Source organism: Aulonocara stuartgranti (assembly GCF_965226115.1).
Source record: "Aulonocara stuartgranti genome assembly, chromosome: 19".
Lineage (NCBI taxonomy): Eukaryota > Metazoa > Chordata > Actinopteri > Cichliformes > Cichlidae > Aulonocara > Aulonocara stuartgranti.
The window spans coordinates 16,700,452-16,721,502 of record NC_138955.1 but is presented as its reverse complement, the minus strand read 5'-3'; the positions used below and the strand labels follow the sequence as shown (position 1 = coordinate 16,721,502).

Sequence of the window (21,051 nt, the reverse complement as noted above, 5' to 3'; positions counted from 1 at the left end):
CAGCTGTCAGTCCTGGAGAAAGGTCGAAAATAATGGAGTGGGTCTGTTTTAAATTGCCATGGCGTTTACCCGGAACCCCGTTTATGTGTGCACGTATTAAAATCTCAATGAAATATCAATTAAAGCAATTTTCCATTAATATCAAGTCTTCTAATGAAATAGAAACCTTTGACCAGCGAACTGATAATATTTGGTATTGCAAGCAGGCCTGAGATGTTAATGATTATCCCCATGCTGGCCTTATATCTTATCTCAGCTGTTTCATTTAGCATTGAGTCTTCAAAAGGCAGCAGCTCAGAGGCAATGTTCACTTGCCAGCACAACGGGAGTTATTTCCACCCCACTATGGACATTTACTACTTATAGCCTCCAGTTAAAAGTCAGATAATCATGGCTATTTTTCAGGTCTCTAGGTTCCTGTGGTCACTGGGTGCAGTTTTAGTGATTTTACCCCACTTAAATATCGGATTATTGTCTGACTACAAGATCTGCGGAGACTCTGAGTGTCAAAGTAAGTCCAAAATCTACTGATAGCTCCTTAAATTAATGACGATAATGATGGTCACCTCACAACTGTGTTCTATTGCTGTGGTGTGTGTAGGCCTCCTAAGCAGAGTGCAGGCTATAAGGGACCACCGTGGTAAGGACTGTCGTTTCCTGAGCTTCAGGCAAGGAGACACAATCTTTGTTTACCACAAATTGACTGGAAAGAGGAATGACCTGTGGGCAGGCAGTGTATGTGTCATATTTCGATCTTTTTTTCCCTTTCTGTACTTCCCTAAATCTTCATTCATGTCAGGTTCTCACTTAGAGACAGGCAGAAGGAAAACCTAAGCCTCTGACCCCTGCACTGTAGTACTGTGAGGTTTGGGGCAGTGTGCTGCCAGGGTGTTTCCCTATGAAAGGGCAACCTCAAATTAATCAGTACAAACTTGTGTGATGACCTTTATCCTTTGATTGGTGGTATTGGTCTTTTCCAGAATAACAGTGCCCCCATTCTCTGTGCAAAGGAAGAATGAATTATTTGATTATTATAAAAGATTATGTTTGCAGTCATCACCAATGCCTAAACAACAAATGACAGAGAATATTTTTAAAGAATGATCTATTATGACAAATGTTTAGATTTCTGGGTTTCTTCAAGGTAGAAAGAAGAAAAATGCTGACAGCTCCTTTGTTTCCTTTTTTATTTCAGATTGACAAAGAGTTTGGATATTTTCCAAAGGATGCAGTGCAAGAAGAAGAGGTTCATACTACTGTGGAGAAAGTAGTGGAAACACAGGTAATTTCATCATTCATATGTAAACAAACTTTAAGTATTAAAAAGTATTGTCAGTATTATTATTATTTCAAATTTTTCTTCCTAGTTTCCTTTCTTAAGAATTAAATTTTTGCCCTTTTTCTGCAGAAATCTGATTTCTTCTGCATGAATGAGTTTGGCTCCACTTATCTGGATATGGATGATGATGATGATTATATTGATCAGAAAATCCAAATCCCGGAGCCAGAAACCACACAAAAAATTACCCAAAGCACTGATGACACGAACGCTGAAAGCCACTTAACAACCTCAGACTCCCCAGTTTCTGCACAGGAAGAAGAAGAACAAGAAGAAGAGAATCAGAATAAAAATGTTGGTGGTTCCGGAGCTGGGTTTCAAGAGGAGACACATGAGATTCCTGTGGTTCCTAATCAACAAGGTGGGTCTCCCTCCTCTTCCTGGCTTGGTTCTTCAGTGACAGGATGGTTAGGTCTGGGTAAAGAGGACCAACCGGACAGTGTGGCTGAAGGGGAGATAGAAGATAAGAGGGAAGACACTCAGTCTGAAACGCTCACATCCTCTGTGACAGGATGGCTAGGCTTCGGAGGAAATGGAAAACCTGACAATGGCAAAGAAAGTGTGAAAGTTAAAGAAGAAACTGCTGAATCGTTAACTTCAACCATGACTGGGTGGCTCAGCTTTGGAGGTGGAAGCAAAAGTGAGACAGAAGAGGAACAAGAAGCAGATGAAGACAAAGAACCCACAGAGAAATTCAGGAGCAGGAGGATGTCCTTGGACCTTGAAGGCAGCCAGTTGCAGGAAGAGGAGAAGAAAGAGATGGGGACTTTAGGTTGGCTGGGGAATGGGCTGTCAAGCACACTGGGGTTTGGTTTGACCAGTCAGGAGTCAGGACAAGAGAAGGAGGAGAAGGTGCAGGCTAATTCTTGGTTAAACATGGAGATTGAAGGTATTCTAGGTTTCAGGAAAGATAAAGTTGGAGATAATGAAAACAAAGAAAGTGAATCTAAGGAGGCAGAAATAATCACAACTTTAGAGCAACCAACAGGATCACAGAATGTGGATCACAGTGAATCAGAGGAGGAAATTATTAAGACAAGCAATAATTCAAAGGAGGTGGAAGAACTGTCAGAAGACCAAAATACCCCGTCTACAGAACCACTTAATGGTCAGAGTGTTGATAGCAACACAGATATTTCAGACAGTGGGATAAACAGCGATTTCGATGAAGAGGCTGAACCCACAGTTGATAACAAAGATATTTCTCCTGAAAGGAAGTTTGAAGAAGAATCTCAGGCTTTAGTAGAATCACCCCCCAGTAAAGATGACGATGACAATATAGAAAAAAGCAAAATAAATGAGGAGAGATCTGAAGAAAGGGAAGGTGAAGACGCTGTGATTCACAAACCAATTGGAAATGAACATATGGATAATAGCAGGGAGTCAGGAGAGGAAGAAAGAAAAACTCCAAGTGCTATCAGTCAGGATTCAACACCACCATCTGAAACACCATCTGAAAGCATTTTGGGCCCTGATCACGTTTCAGTGGATTTAAAGTCAACGTCTATGCTGGTCAAGGAAGATGAAAAAGACCAGATGGAGAACAAGAAATCAGAAAGTGTGGAGGAGGAAGGGGCAGAAATCACAAATCAAACTGATAACACAGAAGAACCCACAGAAATGTCTCTTAAAATCACCAGGGGTGACGATAATAAAGGAGAAGTCAGTAATGAGGATACAGATTTACCTGAAACTCAGACTGAGGAGCTGAACGGTGATGTAGAAGACAGTAGCACAGAGAGCCAGCCTCACTTACCGTCATCTATGGAGAAAAACGATCCAGTTCCAGCTGAGAATGAAAGTTTTACTCCTTGTAGTGCTGAAACAAATAATGACAATTCAGATACAGTAGCTCTTTTTGATAATAACACAGAAGCAGAGACAGTTCATGGGAAGTTAGAGCAGGAGGGAGAAACTCTGAGCTCACAGGAATTTGATTCACAGCATAACCCTGGTAGAAGCACTCAAACTATCCCAAAGGATAGAGGAACAAGTGCACCAACCACAGATCAGACCTCCGTGTCTCCAGTGATGGAGCATGTTAACAATGAAAGCGACAGTGATGCAGGCAAACTAAAGGAAATTGTTGAAGACAACATAAATGAGTCCCAGCAGGTTAAAACAGAGATAGAAGCATCAGGCACTAAAGAAGATGATTTAAATGAAAATGACTTCAAGTCAGCGATCAGTTCTGAATTAGAGGCTGAAAAAGAGGAGGAGTCAAAGGATGGGGGGAATCAAGGGGTGATGAAGGTGGAGGATAACGAGGAATTGGAGGATTTAAAGGAGATAAAAGAGCAAAAGGGAGATGAGAAAGAGAGTAATGAGGCAGAAGTGGAGAGTATGCAGGGAGAGGTGGAAGACCTAAAGGAAGCTAACAAACAGTTGAATGCAGAGGAGGAAAAACACCCCAAGGTGGAGGAGTTAGTGGAAGAAGAGGAACTGGTGGGTCTAGAGGGAAAAGAGAAGAAAGAAGGTGAAGGGAAAAAGGTGAAAGAGCAGAAGGAAGATGAGGAAGAAAAGGAGTCTAATGAGGCAGAAGTGGAGAGTATGCAGGGGGAGATGGGAGAGCTAAAGGAGGATAGAAAACAGCTGCAGAAAGAAGAGTTACCAGAGAAGGAAAAAGAGGCCAAGGTGGAGATGTTACAGAGGGAAGAAGAACTGGAGGGTGTACAGGAAAAAGAGAAGAAAGATGAAGAAGGAAAAACAGTGCAGTCTTCTTATTATGAGGCAAAGATCCCGAGCACCACGAACACACAGAATGGCTCAGGATCATCTTTCACTGAAATAGTCGCACAGGTTGAAAGCCACCAAGATGTGGAAGGAAGAAATGGGGAGGATGGAGAGAAAAAACAAGCCAAGGCAGAGGAGCTAAAGTTTGAAGAGACTGACCGAGCAGAGGTTGAAGAAGTGCATCAAGAGGAGAATGAGGTGGATGACAGCTTTAAATGTTCAAATGAGCTTTGCCCTCAAGTGCATGAAGAAAAAGCTGGAAGTGGTTTAGAGGAAGGAGGTGAAGGAGCAATACAGACAGAGAAGCTAAAGGATCAAGCAAACACACCAGGAGAGAGGCAGATGATAGACTCGGATGAAGAAACAGCAAATAACACTTCAGAGGAGGCAGAAAGCACTCATGCATTAGGCCAGGGAGATAAAACGGAGTCTGGAGACACTGAAAGTAGCAGCAAAGCAACACAACAGTTAAACTCCGATCAACAGACGCACACAGAGAAGGCTGCTGTTGTAGTGGAGGATAAAGACACTGATATAAAAATGAGGGAAAATGATAGTAATGGTAGTGAATCCTGGCATGAGGGAGGAAGGGAGCCTTCAGCCCCACATAGTGACCCTGCTAAAAGTCAGTCTGTGACATCTGAGCAAACTGCCCCAAGTTTGACTGATGATGTGTCTCCACATCCACCCACTGATCAGAGTGGGGAGACAGAGACAGAGAGTAAAACCAGTGGAGCTTTTGGTCTTTTAAAAAACCCCTTTGGTGTTTTCAGCCAGAAATCTACCACCGAATCTGACGGGTCCGCCGAACCAGCCCAGAGCTTCAGTACTAGTCCAGGTGAGGCGTTGCACTCGCAAGACTCGTTAACTCCTGAACAAGAACCAGATTCCACCACTCACCACCTTGAAGTTGTGCACAAAGACTCTCCCACTATCACAGAGCAGCCACAGCTTCATCCTTCCTCTGCTGAGATGACAAGAACTCTCTCCAAACATTACAAAAACCTGCTCACTCACATGGGTGCAGATGAGACAGCTATTTCGCTAGAGCTTTTTGGGCGACACAAGCTTCAGTTTTTGGATTACATTTTGTCCAATTCAGACACCATGTTGTACAAACCTGATGAGGAGGATGAATCTATATTGTCAGATGTAGAGAGACTTCTGTATCATCACAAGGAGACGCTGATTGCTCCTAGCGTGACACTCACTGATGCACTGCAGGAGGACAAAGAAAAGACCCGAATGCTTATGGCGCTTCAAAAACTGGAAACACTGTTGGGAAGAGTGAGACAGACTTTCAACACAAGACAGACCAACGACCGTAATCATCAAGGTAGTTTTTCTCAACATTGCCTCCTACTGGCTTCCTCATGGCCAGCACTAATGAGATTTAATTCAGTCTTTCAAATTCAGGCATGGTTTTGAATTGCATCTGTACATGTGTTTCCCTGTCAAATGCAGCCGAGGCCAGCTGTGTTGGCGTCTCTTGTTCAAATCATAGAAAAAATAAGAAAGCGAACACTGAGGAAGAGTCGAAGACGACACAAGATCCATCCATCCAGAGAGATGACTGGATGATAATGAAAGAAGGCAATAACCAAGTGGGTGGTGGTGTAGGAAAAGATGAGATAAGAGGAAAAAAACAGGGCAGAAGTGTTGAAGAAGCATCCCTTCCTCATGTTCAGCCAGGATCACCAGAGATGCTGAAAGGTATGGATAACCCAGGTATCCATTAATCAAGAAGAGTTTAAAATATTATTAAAAATCTTAAGCAAAAGCTACTCGACCTACCTCGTCATCGTCCTCACTTCACATAACCCCAAAAACCGGATGGCCAAAACAATTTTTTTTTTCATTTTTTACAGTAATGTGTCACATTAAAAGATAAATATTTTTTGAGCATCATAAAAGAGATGTATGTTAAACAGCAGTATGTGTGTTACTTTAACTGCAGGAGTTATGAAGCAAATTCTGGACTTCGTTTATCAGATGGCTGAAGACTCCTACGCCCACACTTGTGCAGTGAGGGAGCTCCTCATATGGCTTACTGTGCAGGTACGCTGTGCCAGTTTCTGAGGATTTATAATCTGCAGAAACAGAAACCAATTTTTTGTCATTTGATTTCCAAATATACCTTTTTGCTTTAATCTACAGAGATTAGTGTTGTGTATGTTGAGAGGGATTCTTCAGTTCATGCCAGAGATTAATCCACAATGGCGATGAAGGGGGGCTGAGGTCAAAGCAGGGTGCAGGGTGCATGCTGCCTAGCCAGAATTTTTTTTTCTGATCTAGTTTTAACATACTTTGTCCAATAGCTTTTGATTTGTGGCTAATTGTGGCCTTGATCATGTTGTACAGGGAAAAGCAAAATGTATCATAGCATGGGCTGCTATGATACATTCTATGAAGGTGAGATCTTATCTTCATTCTATGAATGTTTTGTGAGTTACAAGTCCTAAAACTTTACAGCCACTCAAAGTGTCACAATCTAATTCAAAATCTTGTTTTGTTTAGTATGCTGTTTTCTTGTAATGAAATTTAAGAGCTTAAATATAATAGGTTTATCAGTTTCTATAGCAAAAAACATTAGTGCTTTGCACATTTCATGTGTTTTCTGATCATTCGCTGGGGCAACTTTCAAGCCTCAAAATAGGTTATAGCATAACCTACATTTTGATACCAGGATCATCTTCTAGCCATGATTCCTGATATGTCAAAATAATTCTCTAATATAGTCATTTCACTTGACCCGCCTCTGTGTTTGCATGCCTGTATTAAAGGTGTTAAAGTTATAGTACAAAAATATATATATGGGAGGCACTAAAAATCACCCTCTGCTCTGTCAGTGTGGCATTTTGTGGTGCCTGGTTCTTTAAGATATTACTCTGGTGACATGCTGAGCTGACTCTCCCTCTGGCATTTAGCTTTGCTTACGTCTCAGCCTGTCAAGCTGGCTAGGTTCCTTAAACATTACTCACATTTGGGTCTGTGACACTCTGGACTCACACACCTGTGAAGACAAACTGTCTCTCATGTTTTGAAAGGTGAAAGTGGTTTCAGATGGAGGCCAGACTGGTGAGTATAAGAAATACTGGATGGCTGTCAGACTGTTTTAATTCACATGAAAAAAAAAATATAGTAATTGTTTGAGAAATGTCATATATCTCGTATGAACAGCTTTCCTAGTTATTTCATTAATTCAGTAAAATAGAGCATTTTTATTTTGTTCTGTTAATGCTTTACCACTCCATACTTTCCTACGTGGGTCTTAATTGTTTCTCTTTCTTTTTCATATGGGAAGTCTTTACCTTCACCTGTCTCCTAATTTGTCATTGGCCTAAGGCCGAGCACGCGACACGTTGACAAATACCCGTTCGATGCAAATGTGTTACTTTTTCTTTGAATGAAAATTATCAAAATAATGATAATACAGGTGTCATTTTGGTAACACCTGTTTCTCCTGGTGTCACTTTGAAAGCGCTCCGGTATGCCAGTGTGGCATCTTACAATTGGTGACGTTGCGACTGAACCATTTTCACCAGCGGGGGTGTGAAATCATCCGGGTGAACTTGTGAGGACACGAAACAGCGTGCACGTGATGCATTATACTATACATGCTGTGTTTATATTATTTTATATTTTCAGATTTTATTTGATGTTTGGAGTGTTTACAATGGTTGTACAGCTGTACAGTAGTTTTCGTACTACTCCCTACGACGTCCAGCAGGACGTGGTATAGTCCTAAGCGTCAGTGTTGTGGATAGGATGTGAAACCGCCGCTGACCCGCTTCACAGCTCTAGTTTCTTAACGGTGTAAATATAAAAAATTTTAAGTTTAAATATACGTCAGATGAAATAATTTGGACATGGCAGAGAATCCGGCGAGTGACCAGTCGGGCATCAAAGCGGCCGACTTCCAGGAGACGGCAGAGGCTTACTACAGTATCGCCGTGGAGAAAGTGAAGGATGTACGTTATGTGTCAGGTTTCGTTAGCAATTCCCAATTAGCCGAGATAATGTAACGGGCTTCCATGTAACAGTCATGTTTTTGTATTTTTCGGTACTAGCTACAGCTCTTGGTGTTGTCCATCTCATTCCGAAGTAAGAGTATGACCTGTTGTCAGGATTATTCTTCGTGTTTTCAAAGATGTTTAATTGCTCAAACAGTTAGCTGGTAATAGTTAGCTGGCTAGTTGTCAGTAACAGCGCTGTCTTGTCAGGTGTTAGGATTTAAGTTAAAAATGACAGATATTTTTCCACATTTGTCTGTAGTAGAATGATATAACTATTAACACTGCGCCCTGTTTAATGTGGTCAAAAACTGGGTAACTGTACATAAACCCATCTTCTAAAGACCAGCTGTTTGGTAGTATTTTGTTTAGCAGTTTGACAGATTGCTTTCAGGAAGCCCAAATCCTGGTCCTAAAAACAAAGAACCTTATTAGAAAATATTGACCTTTCTCTGTCAGTCCGGTGCATCATAAATGTTTAATATATTTGTATATTCAAATTTATTGGATATGCATCAGTGAATGTACCGTCAGATGATAAACAAATGCATGGTCACACTTTAACACCATTGCATCTATACAAAAACATATATCTTTGTATATATGCAGTATTTGCCACTCAGATTTTTCTCTGGAGTGCTGTCCTGGTATATTTGTGATTTATTTTAATTTTTTCATCAGTCTGGGGCCTTGTTGTGATCAGTTTACCATTGGTGAATCTTAATGCTCTTATTCTCAAAATTTAGTCACTGCTCATCATTTATCACTGGACCTTCCTTCCTGTGGTACCCTGTCAGTGGGCTGGTTTCGTCATTGTTGTGGGACTTTCACCTTTGTTTGACACACTCATACTCCACCATCTTGAAATGCAGCTGGTAATAGTACTACTAATTTTGCGCCGCTGAGAGCTGGAGAGGTTAATCTAACCAGGAGTTTGAGTCTGTGCCCTCCATCCCCGCTTTCCTTTTAGTCTCCTTTTAGTTCTTCTCTTCAGGATCTGGAGAGCAGGTGTGGCATATTTCTAATCAGCAACATTAACAACACCTCAGCCCATTGTGCCGGTGCTCTACAAAAGCCATTAGAGCTCAGTTGCTGGTGTGGCTCTTCTTGCTGAGATGCCTCTTCTTGGTTTGATTCCTTCCTCCAAAAAACACTGCACACACAATTTCTTTACTCTTACACTCACTTGACCGTGCTACTTATTAACAAACATGGTTAGTTTAAGTTCTTTATTTGCTTCTTTAATCAAAAAAACTGTCTTTTAAATGGCATCTCTTTTTGTCAAGGTGTGTGACCACGGAAAGTTCTACTGAGAGAAAGTTGATACTTGCTGCATTATTATTTGGCACATAGTATATAGTACAATGTATTAATATATTTAAGAAGGCACGGGTCTGTCTCCACACTGGTTTGGGCAGATGGGCTGCATTTTGCCCATGTTCAAGAGGCAGTCATATTTCCTCAATGACAGAAAAGCTAATGTCCTTGAGCATCAGTAGAACATCAGGTTTTTATTCCCGGACTCGCATATCCTATTTAAAAACACACACAGGTTCTAACAGGAAACTGGTCATTATTTTCTCTTTTCTCAGGTGGTGTCGTCTCTGCCCGATGACTTGAGACCTGGGCCAGACCTGTATGGTGTACCATGGGAACCTATCATTGTCTCTGGCCTGTTGGGCCTGATGACACTTCTGTTGTTCACCTGTAGATGTTACAGCTCTGTGAGTGCACAGCCATGCATATTCACTTCAATATCATAAATATTTTTTGCCACCTAAGATGGTTTGATAAGTATGGCTTCTATTTGAACTGTCGGACCTGTCACTAAGCACAGTTCTTTGTTTTGTTTTTCCTTTCATTTCTTTTATTTCCTCACAGATAAAAAGCAGAATTTATCGACGTAAGTTCTCACTTCCTCTTCCTGAGTGTCATTTTATGGACACGTTTAACATTATCACTGACAGTTTTTCTTCTCTTTGACCTGTGAATGTTAACAAATAAACCACTTTTTTTTTTTTTTTTAAATGACACAAAATAAATCTGAAATTTTTTGGCTGTTTTTCAGGTAGAGAGCAGGGGATGGCAGAACAGGTTGCACAGCTACTGGATGAGAAATCCAAAGTCCTTGAGAGTCTGAGTCAGTGTCAACAAGAGGTTAGTAGTTATGCCAGTTCTGTCTAGACACAGATCTGGTCTCACACAATAATTTGAGGTCAGAGATTTTTTTGTTATATATATATATATATATATATCCTTCTATAGATTTCAGATAATTTGGATTACAAGCTTTCTAAGGTGATATCTACAAAGCAGAGAGGTTTACTTACTGAGCATTTGTAGGTGATCAGAAATCTAATGAAATTCTTGATGATATCATGCATGATGTACTGAGAAATTTATTCATCTACAGTATGACAGCCTTGAGAGTTCACAGAGGGACAGCGGTGTCTTGGCTCAGACTCAGAAGACAGAACAACTGGAGGTGAGGCAGAGAAAAGTATGGAAACCATTCTTGGTGTAAAGAAAACCTACTTGAATGCTCCTTAATGAATATGGCTCACACAGTGTTCATGTCTGGTACACTGCTACGCTCCCACGAGCCTCATCTGTGTGAACAGAGACACATGTCCTATTGTTTATTCAGTTGAACAAGCTTGTATTTTTTTTATTTGCTTTCAAAGTCCCTACAAAGAGAATTTTTTTTTAACAGCCATATGTTCACACTTGTTGGAATAATTTTTGAGTGAGTGGTAATGTATAGTGAGGTTTACCATATTACAAAAAGAATAATAACAACATTATTATATTATTATTATTATTATTATTATTATTGATGTACACAATTAAGTACAGCCACTGCCATGTAATTTTTGACACAGACTTGCAGAACTAGTCAAAATGTAGAATATTTGCACTGCTTCACCTCAGATCTATAGTGACATTATTTGTCATGTCTTTACAACCCTTACTCATGTTACAGTGTCCCAGTTTTGCAGCTACTTGAAGTAGTTTTCTGATCTTGTTTTCTTAGGTCAAAGCCAGACAGTTGGAGCACTCCAAACAAGAGTTGGAGAGGGATCTGGAACAGCTAAAGGATCAACTGGACCAGCAAAGGGAGCACAGGACAGAACAAGAAAGGAGGGTAGGTGCACACACTAACAGAAGTACTGTGGAAGCCTAGTTGGCAATCCTGAGTGAGAAGCTGTAGAATTCATACTGAATGAAAGTTGTTTTGGTTTCTCTATCCAGATAGCAGTCCTCGAGGAGAGCATGAAATCCCTTGAAGATGAAACTAAAGACTTTCAGTCACAGGAAGAGCAGGTGCAGTATTCCAAAACTGTCACATTTGCACTTTCGCCTGTCTGTTCTCTTTCCTCTGTTGGTGCTTCTTTTCCACCTCTTCTCTGTTCCACTAGGTTTTATAATATTTCTGTCTGTCCTTCTCTAGGCGCAGACCACTTTGAAAGTGTACAGCATGAACAGTGACAGACTACAGAGGAACTTGGAAACAGCTGGAGAAGAGAATGTAGTGCTAAAGGAGAGCAATGCTCATGTACGATGGACACACACACACACACACACACAAAAAACTTCGTATGGCAGTAAACTAAATAGTGTTTCCAAAATGGGTGCACAAGATTGTTGGCTTACCTTTTTTTTTTTTTTTTCTTCTTCTCTCCTTCCCCCAACTCTTTTCTCCACAGTTGAGGCAGCAGGTGGAGGGATGGGCAGAGAGAGTGAGTGAATTGGAGGCAGAGATGAAAAGGTGTGAGGTTGCTTACAGCGGGATGATGCAGGATGTGGCCACCAAGGATGAACGTATAATGGTATGATTTATTCTAAGGTTAAGTTCTGTGAAGCAGCCCATAAAAATGATAAATTTTAAATTTGGCCAGTTTTCCTTTGAGGTCATCTTTTTGGAAATGCCTGAGTAGCTACCAGCTCAACTTTTATTTTTATGTTGTTCAGTCCATTTAGTCCTTTTCAGGTCTGCCTCTGTGTGAAAACAGACACCCTTTAACCTTCTTTATATTTCGGGAAGGTAGACAAAATTGCAAGTAGGGTGCTGAGTTTAGATTTTGTTTGTGTGGCCAAAAAATAAAGAACACTGGCACAAATCACAGTTCACAAAATTTCCACTGAACATTCTTAGGACAAAGGTAAATTGCCTCTATTGAGGTAATGGTGGATGATTAATCTGATTGTGATCTCAGTTTTAATTTAGGTTTCAGATTACTCCTTAGCATTTGTTTTTCTCTTTTTTTTGTCTGGTGTTATAAAATCAAGACTGTTTCTTTCGTTTACACTGTAGCACTTACAGACCTCCTTAAAAGTTCCACCTCACTTGCTGACTGTAAAAAGATTCTTCAGTTCATAAGATCTATGTAGAAGTATTATCAGTTATTACTTTTTTTTCCCCCCAGATTGCTCTGGGTGTCCAACTGTTTGCTTTCAGTAGTCGTGACTGGTCACCGTCAGCTTTGGCTTTGTATCGTTATCTCCACGGCTGGTTAACTGTTTCCCTAGGTGCCAAAGCCTGGTTCTATCTTTGCCCCCGTTTTCTGGTCAATGCTTGACTCACTATCAGATAAATGTGTGATTTTGTGAAATGAATGAGTAACTGTGCCAGTTGTGTTCAAGGGTTTTAATTTTGTCTTTTGGGGGGCAATAGTCAAGTTGCAGTGAGCATGCTCCTCGTTGTACTTCTAATCTGTCTTCAGGCTTGGAAACTATAGACTGTTTAACCAAAAAGTGCTGCGTTGTAATTGACGAGCCAACTCTCAGCACCAACAACAATTCTCTGCATAGAAGTCGGGTCAGTTTGAAACAGAAGCCGTTTGCTCTGCTCATTTTTCCCACGTCTTTCTTTCTGTTTGCTTTTCTTCACAAGAGAGCAAACAGAGAAAAAAGAGGATCAGCGCACACCATGTTAGTGGCCATAATAGGACTTCCAGGGAGTGAACTGAAAACAGCAGCCATGCTACAAGCTGCCTGGATGTCTATGAAAACACGATCTTAAGGGCAAAAACAGACATTTTTAAATTTCTGATTTTATGTTTTGTTTTGTTTTTTGCTTTTAACTATATTAAATCAGGTCTCAACTACTGTCATGTCTCCAGAAAATGGCAGAATGACAGAAAATATATTAAAATGATTCAGTGAGAATATAATTAACTGTCAGAAAAAAATCTGTTTGCTTCTAGTCCTTAACAGATCGGCTGCTGAGGTTGAAAGGCTGGGATTCAGAGCTGGAGGAAGAGGAAGGAGGAGAAAAGGAGACAGCCAATGGTACGCCAGAAAAAGGAGAGAAGAATGGAAGAGGGGACATAACGGACACCCAGGCCCATCTGCAGAAAGTCCAGAAACTTGTTTATGCTGCTAAGGTAGATGGAAACAACCAAGAACATAGTGTTTAGCATTCAAGTTGATAATGTGCTGGCACGCAAGAATTATAATTATTTATTTATTTATTCATTTTTTAATGTAATCTCTGTAGAGTTTCCCCTTTAACATGTCTTTATTTTTGTATAGCTGAATGCAGACCTCAAATCCCTAGATGAGGATAAGGACAGAGTATTTGCCAAACTGAACGATGAAATCAAAGCAAAAGAAGACCTGCAATGTAAGTAAACTACAGAACATCTATGTCAATGTACTTATTAACCTTTTCCATATTAATGATATGTATGAACCATGCTAGAGTCTCGACATATCCCTGGTAGCGTGCATGTCATGTCTTTTGTTTTTGATTTTTTTGTCCCCCCCCCCCCCTCAAGTAAGCATAGAAGATATGGAGAAAGAGAAACTAACTTTGCAGTCGGACGCCGAGAACTACTCGGATCAGGTAACTGACCTCACCTGTGTCTGACTGTATTTGTTCTATACATGGTCCATATCTGTTTTCCTTTGGATTAAACCTTTTACCTTGTGTTTAGGTCCAACGATTACAACAGAAACTCCAGATTATGACAGAAATGTACCAGGAGAATGAGCTCAAACTACACAGGTATATGCATATGCAGTAAACGGTTTTATATGAACAAATCTATCTGTAACAATCAGATGATGTTAAAACTGTATCATTAAATATTTGTAGACTTCTGACGGTGGAGGAGAAAGAGCGTGTGCAGAAAGAGGAGAAGTTAAACAAAGCAGACAAAAATATTGCGCTGGCGATGGAGGAACTTAACAACTACAGGTAGCTGAAACACAGTCTGTAGCAGCTCGAAAGCATTTGTTAGTTTTTCGTCCTTACAAACTGTCTCATTTCTGCTTTGCTTCAGGCAACGAGCTGAAGAAATGGAGGAAGAGCTGGAGAAAACCAAACAGTCTTACCAGACTCAGATATCAGCACATGAAAAGAAAGCTCATAATAACTGGGTTAGTAAAACTCGACAAAGATTTGTCAAGTTTCTTTCTGAATTGTTACACTTATGTTATAAAGTGAAAGAAACTGTGGTTATACAACTAATTGCCCCTGAAATTCTTGTCTTGTTATGTTTTTGGCATTTCCAGGTTGCAGCCCGAGCAGCAGAACGAGAACTGTCAGACTTTAGAAGAGACAACGCTCTCCTCAGACAGAAGTAAGCATGATGTCAGCATTTTGAGTGAAATACTGAGATGATTCCCTCATCTCCATGTTTCTGCAGAGATCTATGATCCAGTATAGTCCTTTTATTGGCTTTATGTTTGTGCCTTTTTTTTTTTTTTTTGTTAAATAAAAAGTTGTGAACACACATTATAAATGAGCAGTTCTTAAGACTGAAATGTACTGCTACTTTTGTCATGTCAGCTTTTAAATACATTTTCTTTTTAAATATATTTCTTAACAATTGTATTAACATCTCAGGACCAAAAGTGCTTGCCATGTTTTAACTTTAGGTGTGATTGTTTGCAGACTGACGGATACACAGTTTAAACTGGACGCCCTCGACAAAGACCCGTTTGCCTTGAACAGTCTAGCAAGACCAATGCCTTTCCGTGGTACGTACACACACGCACATATAAATCATTAAAACATGACATGAATCATCAAACCTGAAAGGTCAGTCAGTGGAAAAAAAGCGTACTTTTCAATAGAATCCTGCAATGAATTTTCTTCTAATCTGGGGCTTAATCCACGTCCGGGACAACTCACAAAAATGTCTCTGAGGACTTAAAGCTGCAAAGGGTATTTTCAAACTGTTTGGATGAAGAACCTTCTTGGAAGAGGAAGTGAATTGTCTTCAAAAACTTAAAGAAGTCCAGTAGTCACCTTTTAATGCTCTTAAGCCTCCCTGAGCCTGGTTCAGCTGGAGGTTTTCTTCTGTTAAAAAGGTGTTTTTCTTTCCTACTGTCACCAAGTGTTTGCTCAAAAGGGGTCTTTGATTATTGGGGTTTTCTCTGTAGTGTTGTCGGGTCCTTACCTTATAATATAAAGTGTATTCAGGCGACTGTTGTTGTGATTTGGCACTACATAAATAAAATGGAATTTTATTTATTTACCGTAATTGTCGGGCTATAAGCCGCTACTTTTTGCACAAGCTTTGAACCCTGCGGCTTTTAGTCAGGTGCGGCTTTTCTATGGATTGTCCGTGATTTTTGTCATATCGTAAGACGATTTGTTTTGTTTGTTCCGCTGTTGTACGGCACTACGTTGCCTGGCGGAAGGATCGGGGTTCAAGAGTGGTATGTTAGTCACATGTCCGTCCGCCAGGCAACGTAGTGCCGTACGAAGTAGCGCGAAAAACAAACTTCAAAGTAGCGCTACGCATTCAGCGGGAGGCGTGGATGACGAGCGGCGATAAACTTGCGAAAAGCAAGTTATGCCCAACTCCACCGGTGGATTCTGACAGCGTGGAAAAGTGCGAAAACATCCACGATCACCAATGGATTTTGAAGGGCTGGACTCCTGCATGATGGAGAGGAGGACACCGCCACGGCCCTTCTGAGGGTGTTCGACTCTGACACTGACAACGAGGATTTCTTTGGTTTTGAAAGTGACAACGAAGGAGAGAAGCGGAGAGTGGATGACAAAGCCATCCTGAGCCTGTTCGTTTCCGACATTGGAGAAGAGGACTTTGGTGGTTTTAGTGCGCAGGAAGAAGAGAAAGATGGTGAATGACTGACTTTTCTTCTTGTTAAAGCCGTGTCACTGCACCTGAGCCTAAAAGGTAGTCCGAATCTATTTTTCTGGTGTGCTGTAGGTTACTGTTATGTACTACATGTGCAAATATGTACCCATAACTTGTTTTTCAAAATATTAATAAAAGGGGTGTGTCTCCAAACAGCCATCTCTTTCCTGACAATTCGCTTTGTGCATATTCTCTTACATATGATAAGTCAACATTGAAACACCTGCGGCTTTTAGTCAGGTGCGGCTAATGTATGTACAAAACAGGATTTTCCCCTGATTTTAGCTTGTGCGGCTAATATTCAGGTGCGCTTTGTAGTCCGGGAAATACGGTATTTATAAATGAAACAGTTTCGGAATGTGAATCCTAAGAAGTGGCCACCCTGCAAAAATCTCTCTGAAAGTACTATAATTAGAGTGACAGATTAAAATCTCTAGATGTAAATCACTGACTGAAGAAGGTGGTTGGAAAGTTCTAAAAAAGCTGCTTCTTGCCTAAATTGCGGTCGTAAGACTCTGCAGGGCTGCAGATTTTCTTCCATTTGCACTCACCAAACATTCCTGTATTTCCAGCTGAAAGGTCACCGTATGTTCCTTCTCCTCTGGGTCGACCTTCATCGGAAACCAGACCATTTCTCTCACCTCCTACGTTAATGGATGGACCACCTGCTCGACTGTCTCCTAGAGGTAAATGCATTTAAAGGTGCAGCTAGCTGCAGCAAACACATACACGAAGCATGGCCAGATCCTTAGAATGACACACAAACACTACAAATATAAATATACTTGTAATAATTTTATTCTTACATAATTGGGAGAGTACATTTTCTCATTCATACTCATAAATGGTGTAGAAACATGCAGCATGTTGGGGATGACCAGCTGACTATAGCATGACAAACTGCTGAAGCATTTTGTTGCATGGTCTGTGCATGCTAACAGCAATCTTGAATGCACAAAAGACAACAGAATATAATGTGATGAAATCTGGACTTACTGTCATCACCGTCTCTGGGCGTTTGTTCTGCTTGTTCTCTTTCTTCTTCTGTGCCCTTCTCTCTGTCTGTCACTCTTTTTTTTTTTTTTTTTTTTCTCCATCTTCTTCCAACAATCCTTTCCTGCACAGTGTCTCGTGGTCCAGGGGAGCCCCCAGGAGGCCAGAGGGAGATGGAGCGCAGTGGAGGTCCTCATTCAGACAGCGGCTCAATCTCTCCTACCTGGGAGAGAGATCGCAGAGGACCCCCACCAGGACCTTTACCAGGACCACCTGGGCCTTTAGGACCTCCAGGTGTGTGTTCATATGTGAGAGAGAAAAAAACTGGAGAGAACCAGACTGTTACAAGTGCCCACACAGCCAACATCTCACAGATTATCAAGACAATGTTTAGCAAACAGAAACGAAGGGCCAAAGTTTCAAAAAATGAGGTCAGTGTAAGTATGAGTAATCCCTGTGAGACCTTAAAATAGCCACATGGAAGCCCCCTGTGCACCTTTTCAAACCTTTTTTTCAACCCCTTTTTTTTCCCCAGCATCTCCATTAGGTGATAGTAAACTAAGTTGTCACTGCATGGATGACATTCCCCTGCAATGGTTCCAGCACTTGCGTATGAAAAGAATGAATGAGTACATGAATACACAAATATGAATAGAAGTTAGTTGATATTCAACATAGTTGTCATGCATATTATTACTGTGTGCATGTGCATCTTGCATTTTAAATATAATATAAGTATAGTGTGTGTGTGTGGGGGGGCGGGGGGGCTAAAGCATGTTGATGTTGCATGTTCATTGTCTTGAAAGCATTTTGAGTTTTTTTTTTTTTACTCTGGATGCTAAAATTGTCCCTGTGATGAAAGTATTTGTACAACGTATTACTACATTTCTATTTCCAGCTCTTATGTGGTAAACCTCAGACACTCACTCTCTCCTCTGTTTTCTGAATGTCACCACAGATTTAAGCTTTGTGTAGCAAATATCTTCTTACTATCCATCGCTCTCTTCTTCAGGCTATATGTTTCCAGAACCAGGAGCTCCCATGTACAGAAGACCTCTACCTCCTCCAGGAGCTCTGGGCCTTTTGCCTCCTCCTGACTCTCTCCCTCCTGGCGTCCTTCCCCCCGGTGTCCTCCCACCTGGTGTTCTCCCTCCCGGCGCCCTCCCTCCTGGCGTCCTCCCTCCCGGTCCACTCCCTCCTCGTGCCCTTCCTCCTGGTCCACTCCCTCCTCTCCCTCCTGGCTCCCACCATCCTCGGAATGTTCCTCCAGGACCCTCTTACCCTGCAGACATGCCAGGTGAGTTTCTGCTCTCTCTCTTTTTTGATTCTAAATGGGTAAACTTGGACATGTAAACAAAAAAAATCCTCCTTAGCATGTGCTGAAATGCACACGTGACCCTCATATTTCTGTTAATTCACTAAATGTTTTATCAATGCAGATTCCTACAGAGAAAACAGCTTTGGACCTGGTGAACAGGACCATAGAGAGGTAAGTATATGCGTCTGTGTGTGAATACTGAGTGCTTATTTGTGGCTCAGCCTCTCTAATCTTTTTCTGTCTTCCAACAGTCCGGTCCTGAACGCAGGACTCCCCCTGAAGCAGATCCAAGGATGGGTCCACCAATGGGTCCCATGGATGGTCCCTTTCCTCGCAGAGCCCCTTATGGACCCCCACCTCCTGATTTCTACTCTCCCAGGGGACCTGGGGGACTTCCCATCAGGCCTAGTAGGAACTTTCATCCGTCTTTGCACCTTTAACCATCTCCAGATGTCATTATTGTAAACTTGACCTTTCCATTTTTTCCCCCTTCAGTGTGGGTTCCTCAACCTCCAGGAGTGATGGCCCCTCCTCGATACCATCCTAGTGGAGCTCCCCTTCCTGTTGGTCCTCATCCTCACATGCCCTCCTATGCTCCCAATATGCGACCCCCTTCTCCCGACGGCCACCCACCTTCTTCCATGGGCCCTCCCCCACCTCATCAATCCCTCCCTCCCGCACCACAAAGCCAGTCTCCAGAGAACGCAACCTCACCTGAAGACGCCATTTGAGCCTGACTGAGTTTCTACATCAGCTGTGAGACGAAGAACTTCTGGTTAATGTTTAACGTGGACAGTGTAGGGCAGATTGCTGGTTACCCTTTTTCCATAAACATCTATTTATTCACCAGAAGGATGTGTTTATTGAATAGTGTTTGCAGGGGAGAACATCCTCCTTCATTGGCCTGTTTTCTTGCTGCTTGTTGTCTAATGACATTATTTCTTACGTCTTTTGTTATTCCCTCACCTGTTTCTCTCACCATTTACATTCTCTATGAGGAAGCTGATGTTAAAGTAAACTCGGCCTGGACTGCGTGTGTCACATGACCCAAAAACAGCTGCCTGTCGTCTAGTCAGCGTCAGAGGTTTTTGATGGGAATACTTCACTGAGATGAAGGAGAGATTTGAATGATCGTAGCATGTCTGTCATGGCAAAAACACAACTAGCCCTGAAATAGTTTTTGTCTGTCATCATCAGTATAATTTTAAAAAATGTAGCTGGTTAGCATCTTGTCGTTTGATTTTATGACACTTCAGTCTGAACACGTCAAGCCTGGTTTTGCCTGCGACTGAGCTGAGTTGATCTTGAACTCAAATGAGACTGCTTTTGGTGAAATGTATCAGAGTTGCATAATTGAATTTCACTGACTTCCCTGTGGGAAGTGGGATATTTTTCTTCTTATTTCACAGTGAGAGAAGCAGTTGAACAGTGCTTTTGATCATGTTACAGTGACTTTAATATGGCCTAGACTTTGAAAAAGGTGGCTTATAATAGCTGCTCATGTTTCCCTGAATAAACAGTCACAGGAGTAAGTTTAATAGACTGACTGGAACAGAGGATACCTTCATGTGAATTTTGTAAAAAGTGATTATTGCTAGATTAATAAAGACTTGAATTGTCAGTGTCATCATATTTACTAATGTAAGTTGTTATGCATACAGCTGTAAAGTCATCAGGAGAAACAAAACATTATTAAAAAATAGTTACATTTTAAATTTTTAAATTGTTTTGAATTTGACACTTCTGAAATTGCAAAATATGCTTTGATTTATTTTAACCATGACTGTATACAACAGTTTCTCAACTTCTGGTGATTTATCACATGATACATTTCCAGAATATTTTAAAGATGCTCAGAAAAATCTGAAAATAAAGGTTTACTTCTCCAGCTTCAGTCATAATTATGCAAATTTCTCCCTGTAAATATACAGCTTAATAGAAAGTTTGTCAACATTAAACATGTAAAACTTGAGAAAAAGATCTGCTAGCTCATTACCCAGACTGTCCTATAATTAAAGTTTTAATAGGGGGTTAGAACTTTTGTCATTTAATTGTGTATCTCTTAGTATGAATGAAGTCTTTATCAACTGTAAAACTTAAAATGCATTTAAATGCCTGCTAGTCCTCCGCCGTGGAACTTTGAATCAACATGTTTTGATGCTGTAACTTAATCTGATGGAACTTCTTTTGCTTTTAGGAGCTAGTGTAGCCTATTTAATATATTGCTATACAGTATTTGTGTGTACAAATTATTATATTACAAGGGCATATTTATTTGGATTTACATTAGTCAGTCAGTTACATCAAGTAGATTTGAGACATGGGAAAAAAAAAAAAAATTGCAGGGCCATCCTGCCACAACTTAAAAACAGTAGAAGGATATACAGTTACTAAATAGTAACTGTATATCCTCTAACCTGTTGTAATCATTAGGTAATGTAGGAGAATACTGCACGTTCTTCTGAAAGAGGAAATACATCTGCTCTATTATTTCATTAAGAGTACACAGTGTATACTTTGAGAGCTCGACAGGTTTTT

At 40.9% G+C, this 21,051-nt stretch overlaps 1 protein-coding gene across 1 annotated transcript; it reads left to right on the top strand.

The window, feature by feature from the left end:
- The first annotated feature begins 41 nt into the window (after positions 1–41).
- On the top strand, positions 42–20,407 carry mia2 (MIA SH3 domain ER export factor 2). The gene is made up of 29 exons (XM_082515051.1): positions 42–511; positions 602–735; positions 1,196–1,282; positions 1,409–5,408; positions 5,537–5,785; positions 6,030–6,130; positions 7,936–8,043; positions 9,678–9,809; positions 9,967–9,988; positions 10,154–10,242; positions 10,499–10,570; positions 11,120–11,230; positions 11,338–11,409; positions 11,537–11,641; positions 11,793–11,915; positions 13,293–13,472; positions 13,621–13,711; positions 13,866–13,933; positions 14,025–14,095; positions 14,186–14,287; positions 14,373–14,469; positions 14,605–14,672; positions 14,987–15,072; positions 16,775–16,888; positions 17,328–17,489; positions 18,208–18,492; positions 18,635–18,684; positions 18,765–18,921; positions 19,009–20,407. Exons 1-29 carry the CDS (start codon positions 391–393, stop codon positions 19,242–19,244), a joined length of 7,293 nt encoding a protein of 2,430 aa, XP_082371177.1. The 5' UTR covers positions 42–390; the 3' UTR covers positions 19,245–20,407.
- Positions 20,408–21,051: the final 644 nt, after the last annotated feature.

Coding starts and splice junctions, on each gene's coding strand:
- mia2 (XM_082515051.1), top strand. CDS start 391: ATGGCTATTTTTCAGGTCTCTAGGTTCCTGTGGTCACTGGGTGCAGTT. Junction 6,131..7,935: donor TCATATGGCTTACTGTGCAG/GTACGCTGTGCC, acceptor AGATGAAATAAT/TTGGACATGGCAGAGAATCC. Junction 10,243..10,498: donor TGAGTCAGTGTCAACAAGAG/GTTAGTAGTTAT, acceptor ATTCATCTACAG/TATGACAGCCTTGAGAGTTC.